The following is a 26,199-nucleotide window of genomic DNA, read 5'->3' on the forward strand; positions in this document are numbered from 1 at the left end:
AAATTTTACCATTTTCACCTATTTCTCGTCTTGAAATACCATAAAATATTTAAAGGCCATCATAAACAAGTTAATTTTTTTTTCCATTTTCAGCTCTCCCAATTGTCAACATACCACAAAGTACCTATGCTATTAGCATTGGTAACCAGATAACTTTAGGATGTACAGTTTCTGCTACACCAAAAGAAACTGCTGTCTTTTGGACCAGACAATATCCCAACGCTGGTGAAATAACAGTATCAAAGGTCAATTCTGCCAAATATCAAGGACAGACAGTCAGCTCACCATCTTTAATCATCCTGAATACTGACTTTAATGATATAGCTACTTACCGGTGCTATGCTACAAATACAGTCGGAACTGGTTCAAGTAACCCCACCAGTCTCACAGTCTCAGGAAGTAAGTATTATTGTCATGTGATCTGAGGTATTTTTTAATAAGAGGTTCCATTAAAATGTATGTGTGAGGGTAAGAAGGGACTTTCAAAATATCCTTACAAACAAAGGATTATTTTTTAGATAGTTTTGCATTATGCTACATAATGGTAATAGAAGCAAACTGAAAAAGGTCACATTCAATGATTAAACATCCCTTCCTACCCTCCTTCATACATAATGATTTAGCCCTTATAAAATGTATTATGATTGCTTAGGTCACACACATAGCGACAATAATAAAGCCACACAATATTTTCCCAATGAGCCAATATTGGAAAAGTCAGAAACTTCATCTTCCAAGCATAAGCTGAACATGGAATGAACACAGGAAAGGTCTTTTGAATTGAAAAATAAATTATTTCATTTTAAGAAACTTAAGAACAGGGCCTGCTAACTCAAGTTGGATGAAATATTTGCCACTGGATGTTAAGCAACCAACAATGAATCATTTTAATCAAAATTGGTTTGCTTGATGGTACATGTATTCTTGAATTTGTAAATATTTGTACAAAATAATTATATACATTAACAACCTCCTGTTCATATAAAATGCTTTAAAATATATTTTACTGCTTTGGTTGTTAATTGTGAATACATAGTAGCAATACAATGAAAAAAATTGAAGATTTTTCTAAAATTATTTAATTTTAATCTTTTTTTGTTCTTTTTTCCAGATGTACCAAACGTTGTGATACCACTTAGTCAGTATTCTGTAAATTTTGGCAGTTCAGCAACTATACCATGTACTGTCACAGCCAATCCAACTCATACCAGCGTTCAGTGGAAAATAATCTTAAACGGACAGGAACAAAATGTTGATATGCAAAATAATAAATATTCTGGTGGAACTGTGAATTCACCAGCTCTGGTTATTGCTAATGCTCAACAGGGAGATGAAACATTTTACATTTGTACTGCAGCCAACAGTGTTGGAGCAGGACGAAGTATACAGACCTTTTTGAGGGTTGCTGGAGGTAAGGTTTATTTTGCTTAAGAAGGGGAAGGGCAGACATGCTAAGGGATAAGTTTATCTATTTTTACTTAAGAAGGGGATGGGCAGACATGCTAAGGGATAAGTTTATCTATTTTCACCTAAGAAGGGGATGGGCAGACATGCTAAGGGATAAGTCATAATAAGAGGTGTAAAGTTTTACAGACCTCTTCAAATTTTTTTGAAATAACATTTTATGTAAAGAGAGAGAATGATAGAATAGAAGAAAGTGTAGAAAGAAGAAAGGGATGGGAAAAAAGGGGATAGAATCTAGAAGAAAAGCACTAATGTCGTTGTCTTCAATGTAACTTTTACATGTATGGTCTAACATGCTTAAAAATTACAGAAAATTTGTAAAATATTTGGATTTAGATGTTTTAGATTTCCTGACATAACATCAGACCACAACAACCACTTAAAAACCTTACTGCATATGCTGCATATGTTATCTTGCTAAAATGCTTTTCATCATTTGGTCTCTGAGGGAGAGTTCTATAATTGCCAATCATACCACATCTTCTTACCTTTATATTTATTGTGAAATATTTGACTTTTTCTTCTTCTTTTATTTGCATTTCCAATTTACCAAATTTAAACAAAAAAAACCTGCAAAAATGTCTTAAAATATGTAATAATTAATTTTTTTAAAGAAGTGTTAATAACAGTAATTTTCTTTGTATTTCAGATAGACCACAGGTAGCAATTGGATCCAGTACTTACCAGGTTCAGAAGTATGGCACAGTAGAATTAGTCTGCACCATTACAGCCAATCCTGCTGCCAACACCGTACAATGGTACAGATACGATGGTGGAGTTCAAACCAGCTTACGTAACGTAGCTGGAAAATACAACACCCCCACCGTCAACAGTCCAAATCTTCAAATAATCAACGCTGATCTAAGCGATAGAGGATATTACATCTGTACAGCAGCAAATATTGTTGGAACTGGAACCTCATCCTCTACATTTGTTGATGTTACTGGCAGTAAGTAACTATAAATATGTAGACCATGGCCAGCTAAAGTCCGCCTCCCAGTGCTTGATTTTCAGGCTGCTTTGAAGACCCATTCTTGCCTTCAGCTGTTTTCTGCTCTTTGATGGGGTTGTTGTCTCTTTGACATATTCCCCATTTCCATTCTTAATTTTACTATAGGTACTGGTATATTGTAGTAATTAAAGGGTGCACTTGAAAGTAAACACATGTTTATCTTGTACTTTTTGTGTAAACTTGCAATATAATAAAGAATTATGACAAAATGTGAAAAAATGTTACTCTAGTTAAGAAAATGGATTTGGAACCTGTTTTGAAATCCATGGTATTATCATGTTATGAACATTACTGTAAATTCAGAAATTATTGTGTGCATTTATTATTGAGATTTTGTACTTTTAGACTGAAATGTGATTTTTATTTTTGCGATATGGAGAAAAATCCTGTTTAATTCCTATTAAACAAATCAAATTGCGAGTTTAAATTATTGCGATTATAACCCTGTCTCAAATTCAATGATAAAAACTTCGCAATAATTTCTGAATTTACAGAATCTCCTTTGGGGATCTGCCAGGAATTTAGCAATTATTTTAAAAAAAAACCACAAAAAAGCAAAGATTTAAATGATGACAAGCTTTGACAAAGTCCTCACTTGGGAAAAGCACATACAAAACTAGATTTCTTCCCTTCCTTTATTTAAATTTGAGGAATAATAAAAGGAACATGCATCATCAAAAACTAAGGATACCAGTAATGTTCTAAATAAAGTCAAAGTCTCAGTAAATTATCACATTTTGATATTGAAACCCTTCCATGAACAAAAAACAACTCAAAACTTTCAAATAAGAAAAAGACCCAAGTAAATAATTTTTGGGTGAAAAAAATACTTTATTGAAAAATTGAATACAAAGGGAGCTTTCCATTTCTTAAATTTGATAATTTTTTTACAGATGAGCCAATTGTTACAATTCCTCTGCCTAACTACAACGGTCAGTTTGGAGGTAATGTTGAGTTGACCTGCAATGTAGTAGCCAATCCTAGTGCAACAGTGGTATACTGGACAAAAACAGTAGGTGGTCAATCAACAACAATTGGTCAGTCTACTGGCAAATACAGCTTCTCAGTATCCAGTCCATCTCTTATGATCTCTAATCTAGATGCCAGTGATAAAGCCAGCTATACATGTTATGCTACTAATAGCATTGGCAGTGGTAACAGTCAGCCCACAACTCTAGATGTTATTGGAAGTAAGTTCATTGGTGTAATTTGCCTATTTTTTTTAATTTAAAAATAAAAATGAAATAATTTTTCACTTTCAATGTTATAACTTTTTCAAACGATAAATATGTCATCAGTAGATAGATCTTTTACAGTGAAACCTGTATTGTAAACTATAATTGCATCAAGAAATACCAAGGATATTGTTTATCATTTTAACCTTTCTATACCAGTCACATGCCTATGCAAACAGGATCTTCATTATTGAAGAAATTCTGTTCAGACAGATTTCATGGCACAATGAATTTAGATTTAACAATTTCAAGTTTACAGAATTAAAACTTGTAATGGAGAAAGAAAAAAAATTGTTCAAAAAGCCTGTTGTTTTAAATTACTATATGTTTGTATTACAGGTATTCCACAAGTAACCGTTCCTGCCACAGTCAGTGTCAACATTGGAAGTACAGCTACTTTAACTTGTTCCATTCAGGCAAATCCTACCCATAACTCTATTAGCTGGCAGAGAATTGATGGCAATAACCAAGCTACAACCATCACGATTGACAACAATAAATACTCTGGTGCTACAGTAAATAACCCAACATTGACCATCACTAATGTCCAGATGAGTGACCGTGTCAACTATGTTTGCTTTGCCACCAACAGTGTTGGAACTGGACAGAGTGGTTCACTTTTCTTGAATGTCCAAGGCAGTAAGTAAAATTTCTTGTTCAAGTGTCATTTTTTTTTTATTGAAATGGTTAAATTTTGAATGGGTGTTATTTTTGCTTATTTTGAAATCTTTTGTCAAAATAATACCTACAAATCAACAATATGGATGTGAAACATGCATTCATCTAAATTTAACCCTATCACAAAATATTATAACTTTTCTGCATGTAGAGTGATAATTGGAATCTGTTTTGGCAAGCTAGGAAAGTAAACAAGCTCAAAAGATTCAAGATTAATCTAACAATTGTTTAACAAAATATTTATATGTTGAAAAAATAAAAATCAGTTAGTTATATTGATTTGAGTGTCAAATAATAAAAAATTAAACTTTTTCTACTATTTTCAATTAACAGATCCACCAGTAGTCAGCATTGCTTCTAATACTTACCAAGCTCCATGGGGTAATTCTGTGACACTTGTCTGCACTGTCACTGCCAATCCAACACATACTAGTGTCAGCTGGAAAAAGATACAAAATGGTGTTGTGACTAACATTGTACCAGCCAATAATCCATCCAAATATGAAGGTAGTACCGTATCTTCTCCATCACTGATAATCAAGAATGCAGATAGAAACTCAGATCAGGCATTCTATGAATGTGCTGCTACAAACACTATTGGAACGGGAACCAGTTCAAGAACTTTCCTGACTGTTACAGGAGGTATGTATGAGTCTCTTTTATTTGTCATCTAGAACCAGTTTAAGTGCATGGCTTATTGTCACATGAGAAGTATCAGCCTCTTCTATTTGGTCACTTACGACCAGTTCAAGAACATTCTTTGTTGTGACAGGAGGGTGTATAAAGGTCTTTTTAAAGGTCATATGAAACCATCACTTAAGACTTTTATTATGATATGTTCAATGAAAAAGTGTTACTTATTTTGATACCTAGATTGTATTAAGTGTATGTATGTACAGGAATGATTTTTTATCTACTTTTCACTCAGTATTAAAATGTTTTGTAATAATTATTTGTAAAATTTTCTCTTAAAAATGTGGACAAATGAAAATTTGTGTAGCGTTTTTCCTCGTGAAGGAATGATTTGATTCTTGTATTCACTTAGCATATATTGCGTAACCTTAAAATTTTTTTGCATGATATGGTTGAATGATGCTGTATGATTTTCTAACATCTATATGAATGATCCCTCATTTATTGCAGATATACCAGTCGTTCAGATCCCAGACAATTACCAAGTAGAAATCGGCCAGAGTGTTGTAGTTGTATGTACAGTCACTTCCAACCCTGCCCATACAACTGTCCAATGGAAAAGAGTGAATAATAACCAGGAAACTAACCTTGATATTAGTGATTCCTCTCAGTACCAGAACGGTAACTTACAGAATCCATCTCTTACCATACTGAATGCTGCCACTGATGACGAGGGCTACTACAGATGTACTGCTACCAATTCTGTAGGAACTGGTACCAGTGCTCTTAGTTATGTTGATGTAACAGGAAGTAAGTATTGGAAGGCCATTTAGATAAGTCTGTCATTTTTTTATTTTTAGACCATAAAAAGCTAAATTTAATTGGGAGGGCAAATTTACAAACTGATAGGGGTGTTAAAATTATAGTTACTGTTTAGATACTTTACATTTTATGCATAAAACATTTCCATTTATAGCTGCTAATTCAATTGTATACTCTAGTCAACTTTCTGTTATGTCTATTCATATTCTTGAAAGGATATTTACAGGTGCAAAATTAGGTCACCACAAATTTTCTTTCACAATCCTTTTTTACTTGAATATATTAGACTTGAATAACCAAAACATAAAAAAAAGAAGGCTTGGAGATGGTGTAATTTATGTTAAATTATTTCAGATATCCTACAAGTCACAGTTCCACAAAACATCTACAATGTCAACTATGGACAAAGTGTACAACTTGTCTGTACCGTCACTGGTTCCCCAGCCGTTACAGATGTCTACTGGGTCAAGGTCAGAAACAGTGCATCAACAACCATCAGAGCCACAACTATGGATAATTCCAAATACTCAGGTGTTTCCCTCAACAATCCATCATTGACCATTCTTAACGCCAATCAAGACGACATCGCCGTGTACAAATGTTACGGAAGGAATGTCGTAGGACTTGGTGAAAGTCAACAGACACAACTCAATGTCATTGGAAGTAAGGGACTTTTAATTATAAATTTGCACACTTTCCAGTAAAATTCATATGTTCACTATGCTTATGTTAAAATGACACAAAATATAAAATAAGACCAATTGTTTAATGACGTCTGGGGTGTCACAGTGTAACTGATTCATAAAAAAAACAATTTTTTGTTAAAATTATTTCTCACTTTCCTTTAAGTCAAGTTTAAGATTGTTTTGACAAAAGGAATGTGATCTTTTGCAATTTCTTTATTTCAATTGTCTTCAATAGTCCATCATCATTAATCATATTTACTTGAAATAAATCTAGAAATGCCAAACAGTTATGAGAAGTTCTCTTTTTGTTGATGCAATGAGCAAGGACATTCAATGGGTAGGCAAGCCAATGAAATCTTAGTTGATAGAATTATTCTCTAGCACAACTTTATAAAATTTTGTCTCATTTGTCATATTAGATAGCAAGAACTGTATACAATGAAATGTACATAAAAATCCACAGTTAAATAAGCTTTTTTCCCCTCTTTTTAGGTAGGCCAGCAGTTAATGTTGATACAAGTGTTTCTGTGACATTAGGAAATTCTGTCACACTTCAGTGCACAGTCATTGCAACACCTTCTGCTACCATGGTACGCTGGAACAAAGTGAGCTCTAGCGGCACTTCAACACCAGTAGATGTAACAAACAACCCCACAAAGTATGCTGGTGGTAGCCTTAGTGTACCATCATTGACCATTTATAATGCCCAGAACACGGATGAGTCTACCTATACTTGTCAAGCTACAAATGCTGTCGGCACTACAGTCAGTTCACAGGTCAACTTAGATGTTGTAGGAAGTGAGTAAACAATCATATACAACAACAACACCAACAATTTTTATTTGTTAATCAAGATCTTGTTGGGTATACATCATTTAGGGAACAGCCTAACTACACTAAACTAAAACAAATGATAGAATAGAGGTACATGTAAACCCTCAGTTTTCAATTATTTGGTTTTCAATCATAGGTCAAAGACCAGTAAATATATTTGAGATGAATATTATACATAGAACTAATTATAAACATTTATTTCTGAAACTCACATTTCAAAAAACTTTTTGGTACATACACTAAACGGAATAAAAAATTAATTGGAACTCACAATTTTTAAATAACTTTTTGATAAATATATAACTAATTAACTTTTCTTGATATTTAGATAAGTTTTTGATAAATACATGACTAATTAATTCTCTCTTGATATTTTTTAGCCATACCTCAGGTCAACATTGGTCAGAGCCAGTACAGTGTTACCATTGGTCAAACAATTACCTTGATCTGTACGGTCACAGCAAACCCTGCCCACACAATCGTGTACTGGAGAAGGAATGTGAATGGTGTATTTACCGACCTCCAATCAAGCAATAGATACACAGGGTCTTCAGTATCTAACCCGTCTTTAACAATCACTAACACTGTAGCCGGAGATATCGGAGACTATAAGTGTTATGCCACAAATAGTGTTGGTACTGGGGAGAGTGCACAAACTTTATTAAATGTGGTCGGCAGTAAGTCAAATGCTAGCATACTAAGTCACGGTGTTTTTACTGTGTTTTGCTTTCACTTTTAATGTTAATAGCAAGGTGTGAAAGATTTGGTCGCCTACCTAAGATTTTAACACCTTTTCTATGATGTGGTTTTGTTATCTCTAATTTCCTAGATTGTTTCCTATTTTTCTATTTTCGCAGAAGAATTAAGAAAAAAGGGTTTTTAACTTTTGATACGCTTGGTAAATTCACTTGAACATCTGGGATAAAAGATATATTTCCAAATGGGAGACAATCTATGTTAGAATGGAAGGGGAGACAACCATTGGTTTGAGTTGTGAACTAACTGTACTATTGACAAGAACAACATATGTTAAACCTTGCAGCCCTATAAACAGTATGGTATGGCCTGAAAATTTCACTAATTGAAAATTTTGTTTCAGAAATAATTTTAACTTTTTATTTGAATTCTTTTGTAGGTTTAGCTTGCAGAAAGGAAATAGTCATAGCTTTATTTAATTTTCAGAAAACTGGAACTGTGATAGAAGGATATTTGTTGAACCGAAAGGTTTTAAAAATGTAACTTTCTGTTTAGAGATATAGTTGTAATAAATTAAGTAAATATAACTTAGTTAGTTTCACCTGATCAGCTAAAACAGCTACTTAATTTAGGGCATTTTATTTATTATAAGATACACACAATTTTATACACACAATAATTTAAGAAAACACTTCCTGTTGTGAAATAGAACATCCTTCAATTACCTAACTGTTTTAACTCTACCTGATCAGGTAAAATTTATATAATGATAGTGATTTATTTTATTTTAGAATGACCCCTTGTAAGCTAAAAAGAAGGACAACCTGTACACAAGACTTATTTTATACTTCACTTATTATTAGTGGAATCAGGGGGTTATGTTTAAAGCAAATATAATTCAAAACAATGATTACTCTTGTATTCAATACAATTCTCGCAAACCATTATTACAAAAAAGTCTGTCAATTTTCATTATTTGATGAATTTTGGTTTTCAATGTGCAGTATGTCATTTATTACAAAAACAGCAAGTTTTGTGCCGACTGTTAACAAACAATATTTTGGCTTTGACTAAAATTTGTACCAAATTTAAAAAGAATAATGTATTTGACTGCAAGTAGTAATTTTTGCAAGACTGACATTTGGAATCTTGAACATGATATAAATATCTAATGAATATTGTTTTGTTTAGGTGCTCCTGTGGTCAATGTTGCATCAAATGCTTACTCGGTCAACATCGGAAACTCAATTACATTACAATGTAACGTCCAAGCAAATCCTTTCCATACATCGGTAAAATGGCAGAGAGTTGATGTCAATGGTAATGCTGTAGATATCGATATGACAAACAGTCGATACACTGGTAGTGAAGTAAACTCACCATCACTGGTCATCAGTCAGACCATGAAATCTGATGAAGGACGATATGTGTGTTTGGCCACAAATGCTGTCGGAACTGGACAAAGTCAGCAGACATACTTGACAGTTGTAGGAAGTAAGTTTAAACCTCTTTTAGATTTTAATCAATATATTTGTTTACAGTTCGTTGATTTATAACTTTTACTTCTAACCTAGTTCATATTATAATTTATATTATTGATTGTAAGAAAGACTTTTGATGTTAAATTCAAATGTATTTCGCATGAACTCTCCTGCTTACACAATTTCACCCAAAACTTGATGTAACTTGTTGTTTTGTATTTGGTTTTTGCGTCTTTTTTTCCCTGGTATAGGTGATTGGTGGGGTTACATTGTCTGATTGTCTGTCCTATATTTTGATGATTGCTGTTACCCTTTTAATGTATAATGAAAAAAAAATCCAAAATAAACTTTTTCTATTTTTAACTTAGGTACACCAACCGTAACTGTAGACCAGCCACAATACTCAGCCAACAAAGGGTCCGACATCACTTTACAGTGTTCATACACTGCCAATCCTGCTGCCACCATGGTCAGATGGGAGAGAGCTAATGGAAACACTGTAGTAGAGATCGGAGATACCACCAATAATAATAAATATGGTGGCTCTACTGTCAGTTCACCATCACTTATTATTTATAACGCTGAAGAGAGTGACGAAGGAGTTTACAAATGTAAAGTTACAAACAGTGTCGGTACAGGAATTAGTACAACAACCAATCTTGATGTAGTTGGAAGTAAGTCACACAAAGTTATTTAATTTATTTTCCTGAATGCCAATTTTCACAGACTGAGGGCAAAATTATTATTTTTTTTGGTTAATATGATTTCATGGTTTTGTCAAACTCTACACGCACAAGCCTTCAGAAAATGTGTTTTTTGTGACCATTTAACTTCATTGTTTTACCCACTCCCATCAAATCCACAAAAATCAGTATTCCACAAATAAAGATGAATCCACATTATGGTGTTATTGATAAAATCTCTGTCCTCTTAGTATTGTCTTTTTCAAAATTCAGAATTTAATTCTGTAATTATATTTCAACAGAATCTATAGTCTTTACTGGAAAGAGGTCATAGTTCATTGCAATGACAAAAAAATATCAATTTAGGAAACAATTTTGTTTCATTCATTAAGTTGAAGAAAAAGTATAAAATTTCATATTTGAATTTTTGTTTACAGTTTTTTATAAGAATTTGTCAGTGACTTAGAGTATATTTGTAGAAAAAGTATACACTTAATATTTAAATTCTTAATCTTATAGATTGCACTGTTATAGTTGATGTTTATTTATGTTTCAGATATACCAATTGTCACTGTACCAACCTCTGCATACACGGTCAATGTAGATGGCTCTATCACTCTAGCTTGTCAAGTTACTGCTGACCCAACCCACACTCAGGTCTATTGGCAGAAGGTTACAGGAGGCAATACACAAACAATTACTATAAATGGAGGAAAATATACTGGATCTTCAGTTAACGTTCCTGGTCTTACTATTTCAAATGCTCAATTTGCTGATGCCGGAACATACTACTGTTTTGCAAGAAACAGCGTAGGAACGGGATCAAGTACTCAGGTTGTCTTAGCTGTCTCTGGTAGTAAGTATTGCACAATTTTCACGTTCCAGCATTCATCCAATTAACTTGTGTTTTATACGATAATAATAATTGCTGATTGTACATGTATCTCCATTATGTAGTTGATAGTTTTAACAGCATTTCATATAGACCCGACGAGATCCTGCTGGATTCACTTGCTTATTTATGTAAGTTAGCGTGCTTTGTAGATGGAATGTAATGTAGTGTAGATATAGCGTTTTAGGTATTTAAGGTTAAAATTTGCCCTTTAAGTAAAATGATTATCATTGTATTCAATAACTTTTTTATGTATTATAAAGTATAAAAAAGATAAAGATTGTGGTAAAAGGCCTTGTGATCTGTATTTGGTTTGGAAAAGAAAAATGAAGTTTTCAGTACATCATGAATTTGAGTTATATATAAGGCAACTGTATGAAAAGTTTTGAAATTCATGTATTGATAAAATTTATTTAACATTGAAATTGTTCTATTACAGCAGTTTCCTTGATTATAAGAAAAATTTATGTTAAATATTTAATTAAAATTTTTACTTTAAATATAATTTCAAATTTTATTATCATAATTTAATATAAAAACATGACCAGTTATTATGTCTGGATCACCATTTGATATATGAATAAAATTTATTTTTATCCAAACTTGATTAATAAATTGTTGATAAATGAATAAATTTGAAAATACATTGATTAAATGGAAAAGTAAGAAAATTCATACTGATAAAATCATTAATATTTATTGAACTATGAACATACAGAAATGTAAAAAAAAAAATTGAAAGAACTTTGTTATAATTCTGTTAGTAGAAATTTATTTATAACAATATTCTCTTCAGTCAATAAATATTTTCTGTCTCTGGCTTTTATTCATTAGTATATTGCTGTGCTTTGCATGCTTTAGACCTGTTTTGAGTAGTTTGTATTGCATGTGCTTTGGATTGCTGTTTTTAAACAAGAGAAAGCTTCCTTTTATTCCATATATTCTGCTTTTAGGTTAAACAGAATTATTGACAATAAAAAAAAGGTGGAAAATGCACAACCACTATTATTATTATTATGTATTGTAGATTGTAATATTTTGTTTTAGCATGTTATACTATTACAATAGAAATGCTAAAAAAAAAAGTGGAACTTTGCAATTAGGTTTTAAAAAAATGACTTATAAAATACTAGTTCTAGAAAGTATACATATTTAGATATGACAGACTGAGACACATAACAATGTTGATAAGACAACAACCCAACAACAAAATCAAACCAATAAGAGGAGGGTGAATGATAAGGGTATTTATGTATCTTGGATATTTTTATTTGTTGCTTTTTTAGCAGTAGACGAAAAAGCACCTGATGACTCAATACAAAAGAGATGTTGGGAATAACAGTAATTCATGTTGAAACAAAAGAATACTTAGATAAGCATATACATACGAAACATAAAAAAAACTATACATGAATGATGAATTTCTGTAGAATTATTTAAAGCTTTTAAGAGAGCTTTCAAAACAGTATTTTATTTACTACACAAAATTCCTATATCTCATGTTTATCCATTAATTTTCAGACACCCCAAGTGTCAGTTTGACCCAGAATGCCATGACTGTCAACTACGGAAATAACGTTACTATTGGATGTGTTGTCTCAGCTAATCCATCTCACACGTCTGTATATTGGCAGAAGATTTCAGGAGGAAATACAGTTACTATTGACATGTCAAACACAAACAAATATGGGGGAGGAACCGTGGCATCACCATCACTTAATATAATCAGAGCTGATACAAGCGATGCTGCTAATTATGTCTGTTTTGCTGCCAACTCTGTTGGAACTGGTCAAAGTAGTCAAGGAACTCTTACAGTTGCAGGAAGTAAGTTATTCTAGATGTTGTAAGAAGTTTTATCTGTGTAATATTTTGTCAGAGATTGAGAGTAGTCAAGTACTCTTACTGTAGCAGGAAGTAAGTTATTCTAAATGTGGTAGGGAGTTAATAGCTTTATAAGACTTTTTCAGACCAGGAGTAGTCAAGGAAATCAAATTGTTGCATGAAATAATTTACTCTTACTTTCCTGATTTTTGCTACAACAATGTCTCTAAAAAAATGGCAGTTCTTGAAAATGTCATTTAGTAAGAACATGATCTTTTAGAGAACCATTGAAAAAAACATAAAGTTTACGAAATTGTCTAAAGTTATAACAGTTTCATATTCCACCCACATATCTTTTATAATAAGACTCAGAATAGTTAGATTTGTAATACGGTATATATTAAATGATCAGCAAACCTTACATTTTAAATTTTAAATTTTTTTCCGTGTCAAGTGAAGAAATATCGTTTCCCTCACAATACAATAGAAGAGTCTGTATGTCTAACTACATATAGTTGTACCAATATATTTTATGCACTTAAACAATATTTTGTGTACATATTTTCATATAAAGCCAGTATCAATTTTCTAACAATTTTGACATATTTATTTGCAGGTGTACCCGTCGTTACCATTCCTCAGAATCAATACACTATCAATGTTGGCACTGATATGACTATCCCATGTAATATCCAATCCAATCCACAACACACACAAGTATACTGGACCAAGAAAGTTGGAAATAGCGCTGCACAAAATATACCACAGGGAACCAGTGATTATGGTGGTGGTAACGTAAATTCCCCATCGCTCATCATCTACAATGTGGAGGAGGCAGATGAAGCCCAGTACAATTGTTTCGCTGTTAATATCGTTGGAACTGGATCAGCTTCATCACCTACATTCTTGAATGTTATTGGAAGTATGTGTTTTTTTATTGTTAGAAAATGAAAAACTGCTCTACAGTTTTTTTGGTTTCTTTACAGGCACAATTTGCACACAGCAAATGAACATAGTGTTAACTATACATTTAAATTTATATGGGGAATAGGAAGATGTAATATTTCATTTGATTTTTGTATAACTAATCATTTTATTTAATGATTTAGAGAAATTTTACCAGAAAAGTGCTTCAGATTCTCATAATATTCAAAAAAAATATTTTTACTTCATATTGAACCTTTATTCCACTTTATTATATTTTTTGGTCTTAAAAGGATAAGACACAAGTTCAACAAATAAGATTGTCTTCTCCTTTTATTTCAGATCCACCAGTAGTTACTGCTAGTATTCCTAATTCAGTAAGATTAGGCGACCCTGTAACTATCACCTGTGTTGTAACAGCCAATCCTGGTGCTACCCAGATCAGATGGAAGTTCATCACTAATAATGCTGAGAGTGTTATTGATATAAATAACAATAACCGATACACTGGGGGCACTGTCCAAACACCAAGTCTGACCATTAGTCCAGTTGAAGAAGTAGACCGTGGAAGTTACAAATGTGAGGCTACAAATGCTGAAGGAACAGCTTCAAGCAGTCCAGTCTTTTTGAACACAGTTGGAGGTAAAAATGAATTACAATAGAGACAGATATTGTTTGCATAATTTTAATATGAAGTGCTTCCACACTGCAAATTGAATTAGAAAAATGATAGTTTGCCTAATACATTTTCCCTTAATCTACTTTTCACACAACAAAATCAAATTGGAAACAGTCATGTATGTCTGTTAGCTAATTTGAATAATTAATGCATTGTAATTTAACAATAATCTCTTTTGATTTCAGACCCTCCAACCAATCTGGCCATCAACCCAAGTCCAATAACTGTGGAGGAAGGGGAGGTAATCACTGCCACATGTTCTGCCACAGGAAACCCAAATCCTACATTCGAATGGAGAAAACTTGGATCTGATAATGTTATTTCCAATTCTCCTGTACTGACAATAAACAATGCACAGGAGAGTCACAAAGGCACATATATCTGTAAAGCTATTAATACAATGGGTTCTGGAGAGGTTCAGACCACTGTAACTGTACACTGTAAGTAGTAAAGAAGTTTTTCTTTTTTTAATTTCTTTATTTGTTTTTCAATAGTCAGAATTTTACATATCCCTACACTACCACATAGTTTTGAAGATGAATATTTCCTTTGTAGTCTTTATTTAGTCTTTATTTTACAACTGGTGAAAAACAAGCTGATTATTTGTCAATTTTTTAATCAAGATTTTAGAAATTTTTATAGAGACGAAAACCTTCCATTTTAGTGCCAAAGTCTTACTTTGTGAGAATTAAACACATCGAAGTAACTAGATGTATATAATGTTCTTAACATACTGTGGATTCATTTATTTTCGAGGGTACTAATTTTCGTGGATATCTATCGTGAACAAAACAACTCAGGATAAAATTTAGCTCAGCTTACAATAATTAAATCATCTTCAATTTTTTATTTTAGTTAAACCCAAGGTGACGATTACAACTACACCCGTTCAAGGAAAGAAGGGCCAGTCTGTTGAAATTCCATGTGAATTCACATCTAATCCATTCGCAACAAGTGTTATTTGGACCAAAATAGTTGGCGGACAATCCAGTCAACTTAATCTGAACGGCAACAAATATCAAGGAGCTACTGTCACTCATCCAAGTCTGACCATCTTAGATTTACAAGCCTCTGATATTGCTGATTACAGATGCTCAGTCCTGAACAATGTTGGTGTTGGAAATTCTAACATTGGAAGGGTTGATGTAGACTTGACCGGTAGGTTTGATGATTCATTTTACTGCTGTCTGTTACCTATATTATGCTTGGTGTTCAAAGTTGGACAATTTGGATTACGTATACATTGTATAGTTAATAGTGAATATTCAGAGTTGGACAATTCAGTTTACATATTCTAAAAATTTGGAATATTTTGATGTTTTTATTATTGCAAAAAATGCTATATGATCATGATGATATAGGTTTTTGAATGATAAAAAATTCCATTTTTGATTTTGATAACATTTTTTGTACGAAGCATTTCCTTTTTGTTGTTAAACAATCACAAAAATGAACCACCCTAAATATTCTGAATTTATATAACATTATGTACCTTTTTTTTCACATGCTTGTCTGACAATCGAAATTTTAAAATCATTTTGGTTCAAAATCAAGTAATTTAAATTAACTTTTGAATGTTCCTGAAGGAGTTAAAGCATGGCATATACAAGGATGACATTTTAATCTTGAATAACTACTTTATCTATTTCAGTTGCACCTTTCGGTATCATGATAACACCCAATGGTATTACTGTCCTGGAAGGAAACGCCTTTTCCATGTTCTGTAACGCTACAGCAAATCCTTCTCCTCAATATGAATGGTATCACAAGGATACTAAAGTAGGAGATGGACAGACATACACTGTACAAAACTCAATATGGACTCCTCATGATGGACTGTATACCTGTAAGGCTTACAACAGTGCAGGGGAACAGCAGGCAACAATTGATGTTGATGTTAAATGTAAGTATTGATAGGTCAATATTTATAGATTTATTTACCGATGATTCTGTATTTCTCTATTCTATTTGAATATTCATTATAAAACATTGTGTTATTATTCTGTTAATTGTTAGGTGTGAAATACCAGATATTTGCCGAAGTAGTATGAAACTGTTATTGAATTTTAACATATTGAGAGCTAAGAACAAAGTTGTAATTATGTTTATTAATTGTTTATTCTAAATACAGTTTGTATCAAATACAAAGATCACAACCATAAAGCCCCTCCCCTAAAAAAGGCAAAGATGTATGCAAAATGAGTTTGCCATCTTTCTCTGATTTTACAGGTAACATTTATAACAATCTTTTCCTTTATAACTTCTTTTGTACACATGTAAATTCTGAGATTTTTTTTTACAGATATACCCGTCAGTGCTGTTACCACCAATTCATTCAGCCAAGGTCTGAATTCTCCAATTACTTTGTCATGTGACACTCTTGCCAATCCGTCTGCTATCAGTTGGCAGTGGAAATACAATGGATTCATTTTGGACGGACAGACTGAGAAATTGTACACTGTTGACATGAATAATGAACAAGATGCCGGACAATACACGTGTATTGCCTACAATGAAGTTGGACACTCCGCAGACATCCATTTCAGTGTTACTGTGGGTTCTGGAGGTGAGTGCACATATATCAGTATAACATCAGCATAGTTTTTTCAATGGAGATTCTCCACATCAATAAAGTGGCAGCTGTTAAAGTATGCTTTACAATTCTTTTAGAATGTTAGAATTTTTAATGCCCCACGTAGGCGCACTATGTTTTTCAGTCTGTCTGTTTGTTTGTTGGTTTGATTGTTTGTCAGTCTGTCCCGTTTCAGTTTAAGTTTTTAGTCAAGGTAGTTTTTGATGAAGTTGAAGTCTAATCTACTTGACACTTAGTTCACATGTTCCCTATGTTATGATCTTTCTAATTTTAATGCCAAATTAGAGTTTTGACCCCAATTTCATGGTCTACTGAACATAGAAAATGATAGTACAAGTGGGGCATCTGTGTACTATGGACACATTCTTGTTTTATTATGGAGTTCACTTATAAAGCCCATAAATGATTATTCATAAGACAATGTGTCAACTCTAGAAGGGTGGATAGGGTACTATTTTGATGTAAGCCATCTGGCAAAAACAATGTACCGACAATGATGGGTTTTTTAAAACATATATTGGTGAAAAAGATTTCAAATTGAAATGAAGAAATAATACTTAGTTTGCTTCATACATATTTCCCTACCTCTATTTTGAACACACACAAAAAAATCATTGTCAAATTGAAGCATACAAATAGATAACAAAAATTTAAGGCAAAACAATAATTCAATTGAAGATGACACTTTCAGCTTGTATCATGTTGGTTTTTTTATATTGACAATCGCATTATTCAGAAAAATGGCATGATTCTTATTTTAATTATAATTTTTTTTTTTTTTTTTTTTTCAGTAACTCCTGGTACTGGAGCATCAGTAGCTTCAGCAGGATTGACTGGAGGAGAAATAGCAGCTATATGTCTAGGAATCCTGTTCTTCATCCTGCTGCTCATTGTTCTGTGTGTTTGCTGTATACTTCAAGGTAAAATTATTTTATAATTTTTTGAAATTTAAAACTGCTGTAATAAAGGATCTTAGAAATAAATAGAAGAGTTAATTAGGTCAGATGATTAAAAAATCTCCGTTCAATTTTTAAAGGACAATAAAATATTTCAATTTTAAGGGAAAAAAATACTTGCAAGAATTTTCCTGGTATTATATAGGTAAAATGGTGAATGATAAAATAATAGATTTTATATCCATTTTAAAGGTTGTTGTGCAATGTGCTTTGGCGCTGGAGCAGGTAAAGACAAAGAGAGACGTATTACACCTGACCATGAGAAACTGGATATTCCACGATTCTATGAAGTACCTACTGTTGTCACTAGGTAGGATTCTGACTTCTCAAATATTAATTTAAAATAACTACAACATGGCTGTAAATTAACAGTTTTCTGTTATATGTTTTTGACTGCATGAGTACTTGCAGAGTGTCTATTATTTATTGTTGTAATTATAAATACTAAAACTGAGTACAGTGGATATAATGTCATGAGTACAGTACTTATCAGTTTTATCAAAGAATTCTATTACTTATTAAGAAAAATCAAGCAGATAGAATATATTTATTGATTGTTGTTTTCAGGGAGCCATCAATGATTTCCAAGAGAGATGTATATGTAGATACTGTTCCAATGGCCTATGGTGCTGCTAGGTAAGAAATTAAAATATATATACACTTGGATGGGAAAATAACTCTGCAAAAAAATGTTTTACTATTAAAACCCAGTAATTTTAAAACATATGTTATGGACAAAATAATATCTCTATACTGTGGATTTATAAATGTTTTCATTGATTGAGGAAATTTTGCATTTTCCTGGAAATTTGATTTCTAAGTTGTGCCATAGCTCAAAGTCTGGATTTTTGTACATGGTTCTACTATACACAAGAAAGGTACGAAAATTGGTATCCCAAATATAATGATGAATCCACAGTAAATATTTTGTCAAACTTATTAATTGTACTTTCCCCAGTCCTTTATAATTATTGCAGCTTACATTATGATTACTGCTTTGGGATTGAATGACAGAGAAAAAAATCAACCTTTTACTGATAAACAAAGATTGATACCAGATTTTTATGCCACTTTTGTTCTAGTTAATCACATACTTAAGGTAGTGTGTTCTGCGGGAAACAAGCATTGAATTTGTTATAAAGGCACCTGATTCTTTTAATTTATTTTTTAAAACAGCCTCATTGACAATTAGACCATGTCTCCTCTTGTCTTAACTTATGTTAGTATTTATATTTTGATTTTAATTCCAAAGCAGTAATCTAATGACTGATATTCATTCCAAAAATGTTTATAACATAAACAATATATATATAATATACATTTTGTACTATATAATATGTAAAAAAACTTATGGCTTTTATATTATTATTTATATCATGGGATTTTATTTAATAATATCATACTTATAATCAGAGGCAGATTTAGTGGGGGTGGGCTTCCAGGGTGCTGTCCTTCCTTTTTGTATAAAAAAAATTGTTGATTAATTAGGGAATCACTGAACCATGACTGGAGGGAGTCCTCTTTGGCAGTCAAGGGGCCCCCTTATGAAAAAATTCCTGGATCTGCCACTGACCATTGCTTGAGAATTTGAATCAGTCTATGTTTTTACACTTGAAGGTCTTATACATAAGTTTTGTACTTTCACCATGGTACCTGTAAACATGACCTTTTTTTGGTATGCAGTTGAATAAAACTTAATCATAGATAAATGTGTGTTTCATTCTAGTTGATCTACTATTGACTGCAGTGCCCTTACACAAAAAACTACCAAAAAAATGTACTGGCTAGAAGAATTTTTAGTCATTGATCAAATATTTGGTATATTATTGTATAACAAAGAGTTAAAAATTAGCTTTGTTTTTTGTTCTGGTTTAGAAATATAGTCTTTGTTTACATCTTTTATTAGTGTCTGGGGGGTTCCTATCATATAAAACATTTGTTTGTTCTTCTTAAAGCAAAAACATGCCATGCTTTAGACTTCTGTCTGAATTTTGAAGGAAAAAAAAATGCTTAAAATGCTTTTATTCAGTTTATACTAAATCCATACTAAAGCTTACAAGGTATAATTTCAAGGTTTAGCTTTGCTTTTTAATATTCCTATTTAACATGTTTTTATTGCAGACCTCAGAATGATTATGAGATTACTAAGTACCGAGTCGTAAGACCTGAATATGATGTGTAAGTAATAGATATATCTCTCTGTTTTCTGTATAGGAAGTCTTTGATTTGATACTGTGATAAATATCACTAAAAATTATTCCCAAACATTAAGTATGGATCTGCAATAGCTATAATGTGTCTGTAAAGACTCAGAGATTTTGTGAATATGTTATTCTTATTGTTGTTTTGAAAGAGGGTGATTGAAAATGATTAAAGACAATTACGCTTGTGTATAAAATTGAGAATGGAAATGGGGAATGTGCCAAAGAGACAACAACCCGACAATAGAGCAGACAACAGCAGAAGGTCACCAACAGGTCTTTAATGTATACATAGGTAATGCAAGAAAGAATCCCCAAAATCTCCAGTACTCCATGTGAAAATTGTTCTTACAACCAAGAGAGAATTTCAATTGACCATACTGAACCAGACAGTACTGAAGGTTTATTAGAGAAAATATCTTCAACAAACCATTATATTTTCTTCCAAATGGTCTCAATCTAATTTATAAAAAAACCAATAAAAAGTTATTTAAATCAGTGGTCATCAAATTATTTGCTATGGTAGCAACACAAATTATAAGATGTTTTTATATATTCTTTGCCAAAATATAGTTTATTTATCTCTATTCCCAACATATACCATTATATAGTACCTATAGATTTTCTCAAAATATAAAATTTAATAGCAGGTAAAATGTGATGCTCCCAGCATTTCTATTCAGAAAATTATACAGGGATCAAGGATAAGCCTGTTTGGGTGTCAAGACTTGACTTATTTAAAAATCCTTTATATTTTTTTTTTACAAAATTTTGGCTTTACAATTCAGCTTATACTAAAAAAACATATATTTTTAAAAGCACAGATTTAAAAGGGATAATAATTTTGCAAGGTATAATTTGCTTGACTTATTTATCCTTTGCTTTATACTTTATTATATTTCTAGAGAAAGTTGTATTGGGTGATGTAAGGTAATTTATAAATTGATCAGTCACATTACAGAAATTTGTTGTGGTCTGAATTGTGTCAATATAAAGATAAGAAGATGTGGTATGATAGCCAATGAGACAACTACCCATCAGAGTAATGGATATAAGCAAAAATATCAACTAAAGAATAGATACTTAAAGGAATAAAAATCCTGAGTATATATACTGTTAATAATATGAAGGTAGAGGTGACATCAAAGTTTAGCAAAGAGTCTTATATTTGAAGAATTCACTGAGCATGATATCATTTAATTGAATCTTTATCTTTTTTAGGGGAGAAAGATATGTAACACATTCTGCTGCATCCCGTCCCTATTATCTACCAGCTATTGAATATACTTATGATGAAGAGGAACGTAGACGTCGCCGCAGGAAGAAGAAGAAGAGCAGGCACCATCAGGACGAACTCCGTGGGGATGAGCAGATTGTGCTAGAAGAGAGAGTAGTATCAAATGGAGGCGGAGATATCTATCGTACTACCTCCTCTAGAACTGGTAATGACGTTGAGGTTATTGCTGGACCTGAGTACTACTTTGAAGCCGAGTAATAAACTGTTGATCATTAAACTTTAACAATTCAAATGCTTTCACATAATAATTTTCTTGCTAAAAAAATAATCAAGTTAATCTTGCTCAATTTATGAATTAGAATCAACATTTTGTAGTTTAAAAGTAGGAATTTTTTCTGATACATACTTTTTTTTCGTTTTTCGTTAAATGTTTTCATGAAGTAGTATTATAGCAATGCTACATTTGTATCTTAAATTTTATTGAAAATTTAATATTTGTTATTTTTAAGAACTGTTATTTGAACGTGATATTTGCTGAAAGAATCAAAACATTCCACTGTTAAGATTTATTGTTGTTTTCTGAAATGCAAGTTAGTGATTTAATTGTTTTTTATCATTTTGTTAATAAATTTTGTACAATTTTTAAGAATTCTCATAGTGAATGTTGCATAATAGTGCTCCATGACAGTTTGTTAAGTATGTATCTAGGTTTTTATTAATTTCATTTTATACAGGGTATATGCACAAAGAAATCCAGGATGTAATCTGTTGTATGTTTTAATATTACAAGCTTTTGATATTTTATTTTACATAAAAATAATTCCACGTTATACATATCCTCAATTTTATATCAAAATTTTGTACATTGTTTTATATAGATATTTTTCTAGACCAATAGATTTTTTTATTATATATATGTATACATCATTTGTAACTATGTCACCTTATAAGATCAAATAAAAGATAGAAAATCCATAACATTTCATGTTTTACTCCGCATACCAAGTTGGTCTATGAATTATCATAGGCAGATCCAGAAGGCCTTTCCTGGGAAAAATTGGTTGATTATATAAGGAATCATTGAAGCATGACTGGAGCGGGGCCCCCTTTAGGAAAAGTTCTGGATCCGCCACTGATTAATAATTATATGCTCTACTGCAATGTCAAAAGTGTGAACTGCCTGAAGTGTAAAAAAAACGTCATTGCTTTGAGGATACCTGAAAATATATTTGAATATAGTAACACTGTGTACCTCCAGCTGTTTAGTGAGAGCCAAAGGATCAGTAACCCTTACCAGAGAATTCAGTGAAAATCAGTGGCAATTTATCATATATCGTAGCCATATTAGTATATGTTTAAAACAGAAACAAATTTATGTTTGAAAGCTAGTTCTACCTTAACCATGAAAAATAAATTTGCTGCTAGTTAACAACAATATTTGAAATAAAGAGATACGAATTAAGATGGCATGCACTCTTGGAAAAAATATTTATGTGTTCACAAACATATGTCTGTATCATTGTTCTAGTATATGCTTCATTGTGATACCTAAAAGGATAAAAACGGTCATTTTCAAAATATTACACAGAACACCAGACCACTTCAACAACAGACTATAATTAAAAACCCTGACATAAAAGTTAACCTTCAAAGAAATATACATGGTCCTGATAGTCATACGTACTTAGCACAAACCAATGGCAGGGTTGAACCAGTTATAGAAGAAGAAGAATTATTTATTATAGTGCAACCTGAATATTTGAATACATACAATGTTTTAAAATACAAAATAATCAGCCAGCCAAATAGGCTTATGATGTTATAAACCATGTGTTATTAAACTAGAATGCGCTATTCAGCTACCAACAGGAGAAATCTAACTGAATTAAGGAATACAAAAAAGCACATCATTCAAAATGATATGAAAACAACACATGTTTAATTTTATGCTCCCAAGCACTTTATGAAATTACCGTCATCAGGGAAGCAGGGTCAAAATTTGCCCCAATACTTAAGGAAGCTACATTTGTAGCTCAGATGGATACTATCACTCAAGAAAAGAAAATCAGAAACTACACTCCTTACGAGCATCATAAAGTTCAAATGTGATCAGTATCACTTTTTGATGTACAGGGATACTTAGGGGGTGAACTATTAGAGTGTTGACAAACAAAATGTATCATGGATTAGGTCTTTGGTTCAGTTTATACAACAATATGAAATGTACAGTTTGTGATTGGGTCCTTTGCTGTGAGGGAAATATTTATATTTTCACACACACAAAAAAAGGATTTCTCATAGGAATATGATTTATTGTGAGTTACTTTCTTTTGCATTTGCTGACTCAGAGATACTTTACACATTCTCTTACGTTTGAATTTGTTTAAATGAGAGTAAAAAGCTATACCAGTATTCAGTTGCATAATTCATGCAAAGTAACGTAATTCTACCAATAAGTTCCACCATTTGGATACCTGAGAAAAATAATTCAATAATATCTAAAATAGTTGGTACACACATTCAATCTGATATTGGTCTATGCAAAGTTTTAGAGATGTTGAAGTTACGCATGTGACAAACTAGATAGCATATGTAGCGTTGAACAACAACAAAAATTTGACTAAAAATGGGACTCAAAAGCCTATCAGGGTAATAAGCTCTCTCAATCAACTCAATCAACGTTGGTTAAGAATGAAAATATCTTTCTTAATGCTTCTTTTTTGGTACAGTGAACACTTCTTAGCTACATACAGTTCTTTACTAAATGGTAAAGAGAGTTAAGTTCTAGCTAACACAAAGATTTTTTTCAACATGACAAGACATTAGGTGCTTCTAAGCTTCAGAATTCTATTGAAATCCACTCTTACTGAGAAAACTTTTGGGGTTGACTTTGGTGAATAATTAAGCGGAACTAAGCTTAAATCATCTTGTCAAAATTAATGTTCTTCCTCGGGAAGTAATTCTTCAAATTCCAAGAAGAGTAAGATCTTTATTGGCAACAAAAAAAAATCTTCAGCTCTTCAGCACCCGAAACTTTCTGGTAACTTTCGAGTGCTTCGGGAACCTGGCATGGTACCTAGATCATTACCCAATGTAGGTTATTGGCCGCACTAATAGAGCCATCATTTAACTTCTACTCTTCCTAATCGCCGTTAATATACTAGTAGCAGATTTTATGCGACAGTCATATAAGTGAGAGTATAGGAAGCTAGATTTAGTCCACCATTTTCGACGTAAAAAAGCTGTAATCCATTCGTTTGATGTGGTTTCGATTTTAATATTTCCTTAGGGACTTTCCGTTTTGAATTTTCTTTGAATTTCTGTATTTTTGTTATTTTACTTTTCCTTTCAATCCAGTTGGGTCGGTTACTCTTTTTCTCAAATAAAAGTGGGAAAAAATCTCCAGATTGTAAGGTGTTGTCAGTAGTTCAAGGGTTCACGTTTTGTGTCTTCAGTTCAGTTCTATTTGTTTCGATCACGGACATCTGAATTTTCTGAAATTTCAACTTTTTTTTCCTTGAAGAAGACATTTTTATACAGATTGCTGCAAGAAAACGTGCAATCAGACCATAATATTTTGGAAAAGTATGATATATGAGCCCTCAAATTGATATTCAATTTCAAAACATGTGCAAAGATGTCTCAAACCTGTTAGGAGGGTATCTAAACGAACATCATCGGTCTACAGCCAGATTTGTTTGACAGCATGCATGAAAATATTAGAGATTAGCATTTATTCAGATGGTCTCAGTGAACCCGGCGTGAGAGTTCAATCACTAAGTTTTCGAAGCAGAACTCTCAGTCGGAGCTTCCCTCACATAGACTTGTTTGCAAACAGTCTCATCAACAAACTTCTATCCCAAAGTCCAAAAACCTTTGCTATAATGAACATATCCTGGAAGGAAATATATGCTAAGCCTGGCAGTGCCATGTTTTTGTTTATTGTTCATAATTCAGGTAGCTGATTTTTGTCTCTTCAATTGTACACATTTTGTAATTTCGGAGCCTTTTATAGCTGACGTAACAGCATACTTCATTCTAAATGGCAATACTGCTACCTTTAGTTGCCTTCATCTACGTTATTTTGCCTCTAGTGGGCAATTGTTTTATTGGCAATCCTACCACATCTTCTTATTTTATATCATGCATTTTTAGATATTTGGATGATATATTGGCTCTCAATAATGACGACGTCAGCATGTATACTAAAGAAATTTATCCTGTTGAACTTACTTTAAATAAAGCTTATACTAACAATGACCACTGCCCTTTCCTTGATCTTGATATCTATATCATTAACGGGAAGCTTAATACAAAAATTTATGATAAAAGAGATGATTTTTCATTTCCTATCGTTAATTATCCATTTTTACACGAGAGAATCGTACAAGTTGAGATATATAAACACCATACTGTATGTAACAACGTATTAGATTTTAGTGAGAGAAATTTATGTATTACAGAAAAATTCTTACACCAGGGTTTTCGATATCACAAACTAGTCAAAACATTTACTAAATTTTATCATCGGTATAAGAAAATAATTCGTAAATATAACTCAACATGCAGACATCTTATACGTTCAGGTATTTCACATCCAATCTTTTATGATAATATTCTTTACAAAGCACAAAAATGTCAGTATTCACCTCAAAAAGCTAACGTTTGAAAA

The 26,199-nt window shown here is 32.1% G+C and overlaps 1 protein-coding gene across 6 annotated transcripts in view; it reads left to right on the plus strand.

Annotated features, from left to right (window-relative positions):
- Positions 1 to 22,505, plus strand: part of LOC143080342 (hemicentin-1-like) — an 86,747-nt gene extending 64,242 nt beyond the window's left edge. For 5 of the 6 annotated variants that reach the window (XM_076256146.1, XM_076256145.1, XM_076256148.1 and 2 more), the window contains 25 exons: positions 94 to 399; positions 1,112 to 1,411; positions 2,114 to 2,413; positions 3,370 to 3,666; positions 4,051 to 4,350; positions 4,723 to 5,031; positions 5,533 to 5,832; positions 6,199 to 6,507; positions 7,023 to 7,328; positions 7,745 to 8,041; positions 9,252 to 9,554; positions 9,910 to 10,215; positions 10,781 to 11,080; positions 12,638 to 12,940; positions 13,554 to 13,859; positions 14,204 to 14,503; positions 14,726 to 14,980; positions 15,396 to 15,698; positions 16,192 to 16,443; positions 16,843 to 17,106; positions 17,925 to 18,053; positions 18,282 to 18,399; positions 18,657 to 18,725; positions 20,211 to 20,267; positions 21,512 to 22,505. In XM_076256146.1, the coding sequence (XP_076112261.1) occupies positions 94 to 399; positions 1,112 to 1,411; positions 2,114 to 2,413; positions 3,370 to 3,666; positions 4,051 to 4,350; positions 4,723 to 5,031; positions 5,533 to 5,832; positions 6,199 to 6,507; positions 7,023 to 7,328; positions 7,745 to 8,041; positions 9,252 to 9,554; positions 9,910 to 10,215; positions 10,781 to 11,080; positions 12,638 to 12,940; positions 13,554 to 13,859; positions 14,204 to 14,503; positions 14,726 to 14,980; positions 15,396 to 15,698; positions 16,192 to 16,443; positions 16,843 to 17,106; positions 17,925 to 18,053; positions 18,282 to 18,399; positions 18,657 to 18,725; positions 20,211 to 20,267; positions 21,512 to 21,785 (6,563 nt within the window). In that variant the 3' untranslated portion in view covers positions 21,786 to 22,505. The remainder of the gene's footprint in view (positions 1 to 93; positions 400 to 1,111; positions 1,412 to 2,113; positions 2,414 to 3,369; positions 3,667 to 4,050; positions 4,351 to 4,722; positions 5,032 to 5,532; positions 5,833 to 6,198; positions 6,508 to 7,022; positions 7,329 to 7,744; positions 8,042 to 9,251; positions 9,555 to 9,909; positions 10,216 to 10,780; positions 11,081 to 12,637; positions 12,941 to 13,553; positions 13,860 to 14,203; positions 14,504 to 14,725; positions 14,981 to 15,395; positions 15,699 to 16,191; positions 16,444 to 16,842; positions 17,107 to 17,924; positions 18,054 to 18,281; positions 18,400 to 18,656; positions 18,726 to 20,210; positions 20,268 to 21,511) is intronic. The other variant, XM_076256147.1, reaches the window with a different exon arrangement.
- The last annotated feature ends 3,694 nt before the right edge of the window (positions 22,506 to 26,199 follow it).

This window comes from Mytilus galloprovincialis, chromosome 6, assembly GCF_965363235.1.
Source record: "Mytilus galloprovincialis chromosome 6, xbMytGall1.hap1.1, whole genome shotgun sequence".
Lineage (NCBI taxonomy): Eukaryota > Metazoa > Mollusca > Bivalvia > Mytilida > Mytilidae > Mytilus > Mytilus galloprovincialis.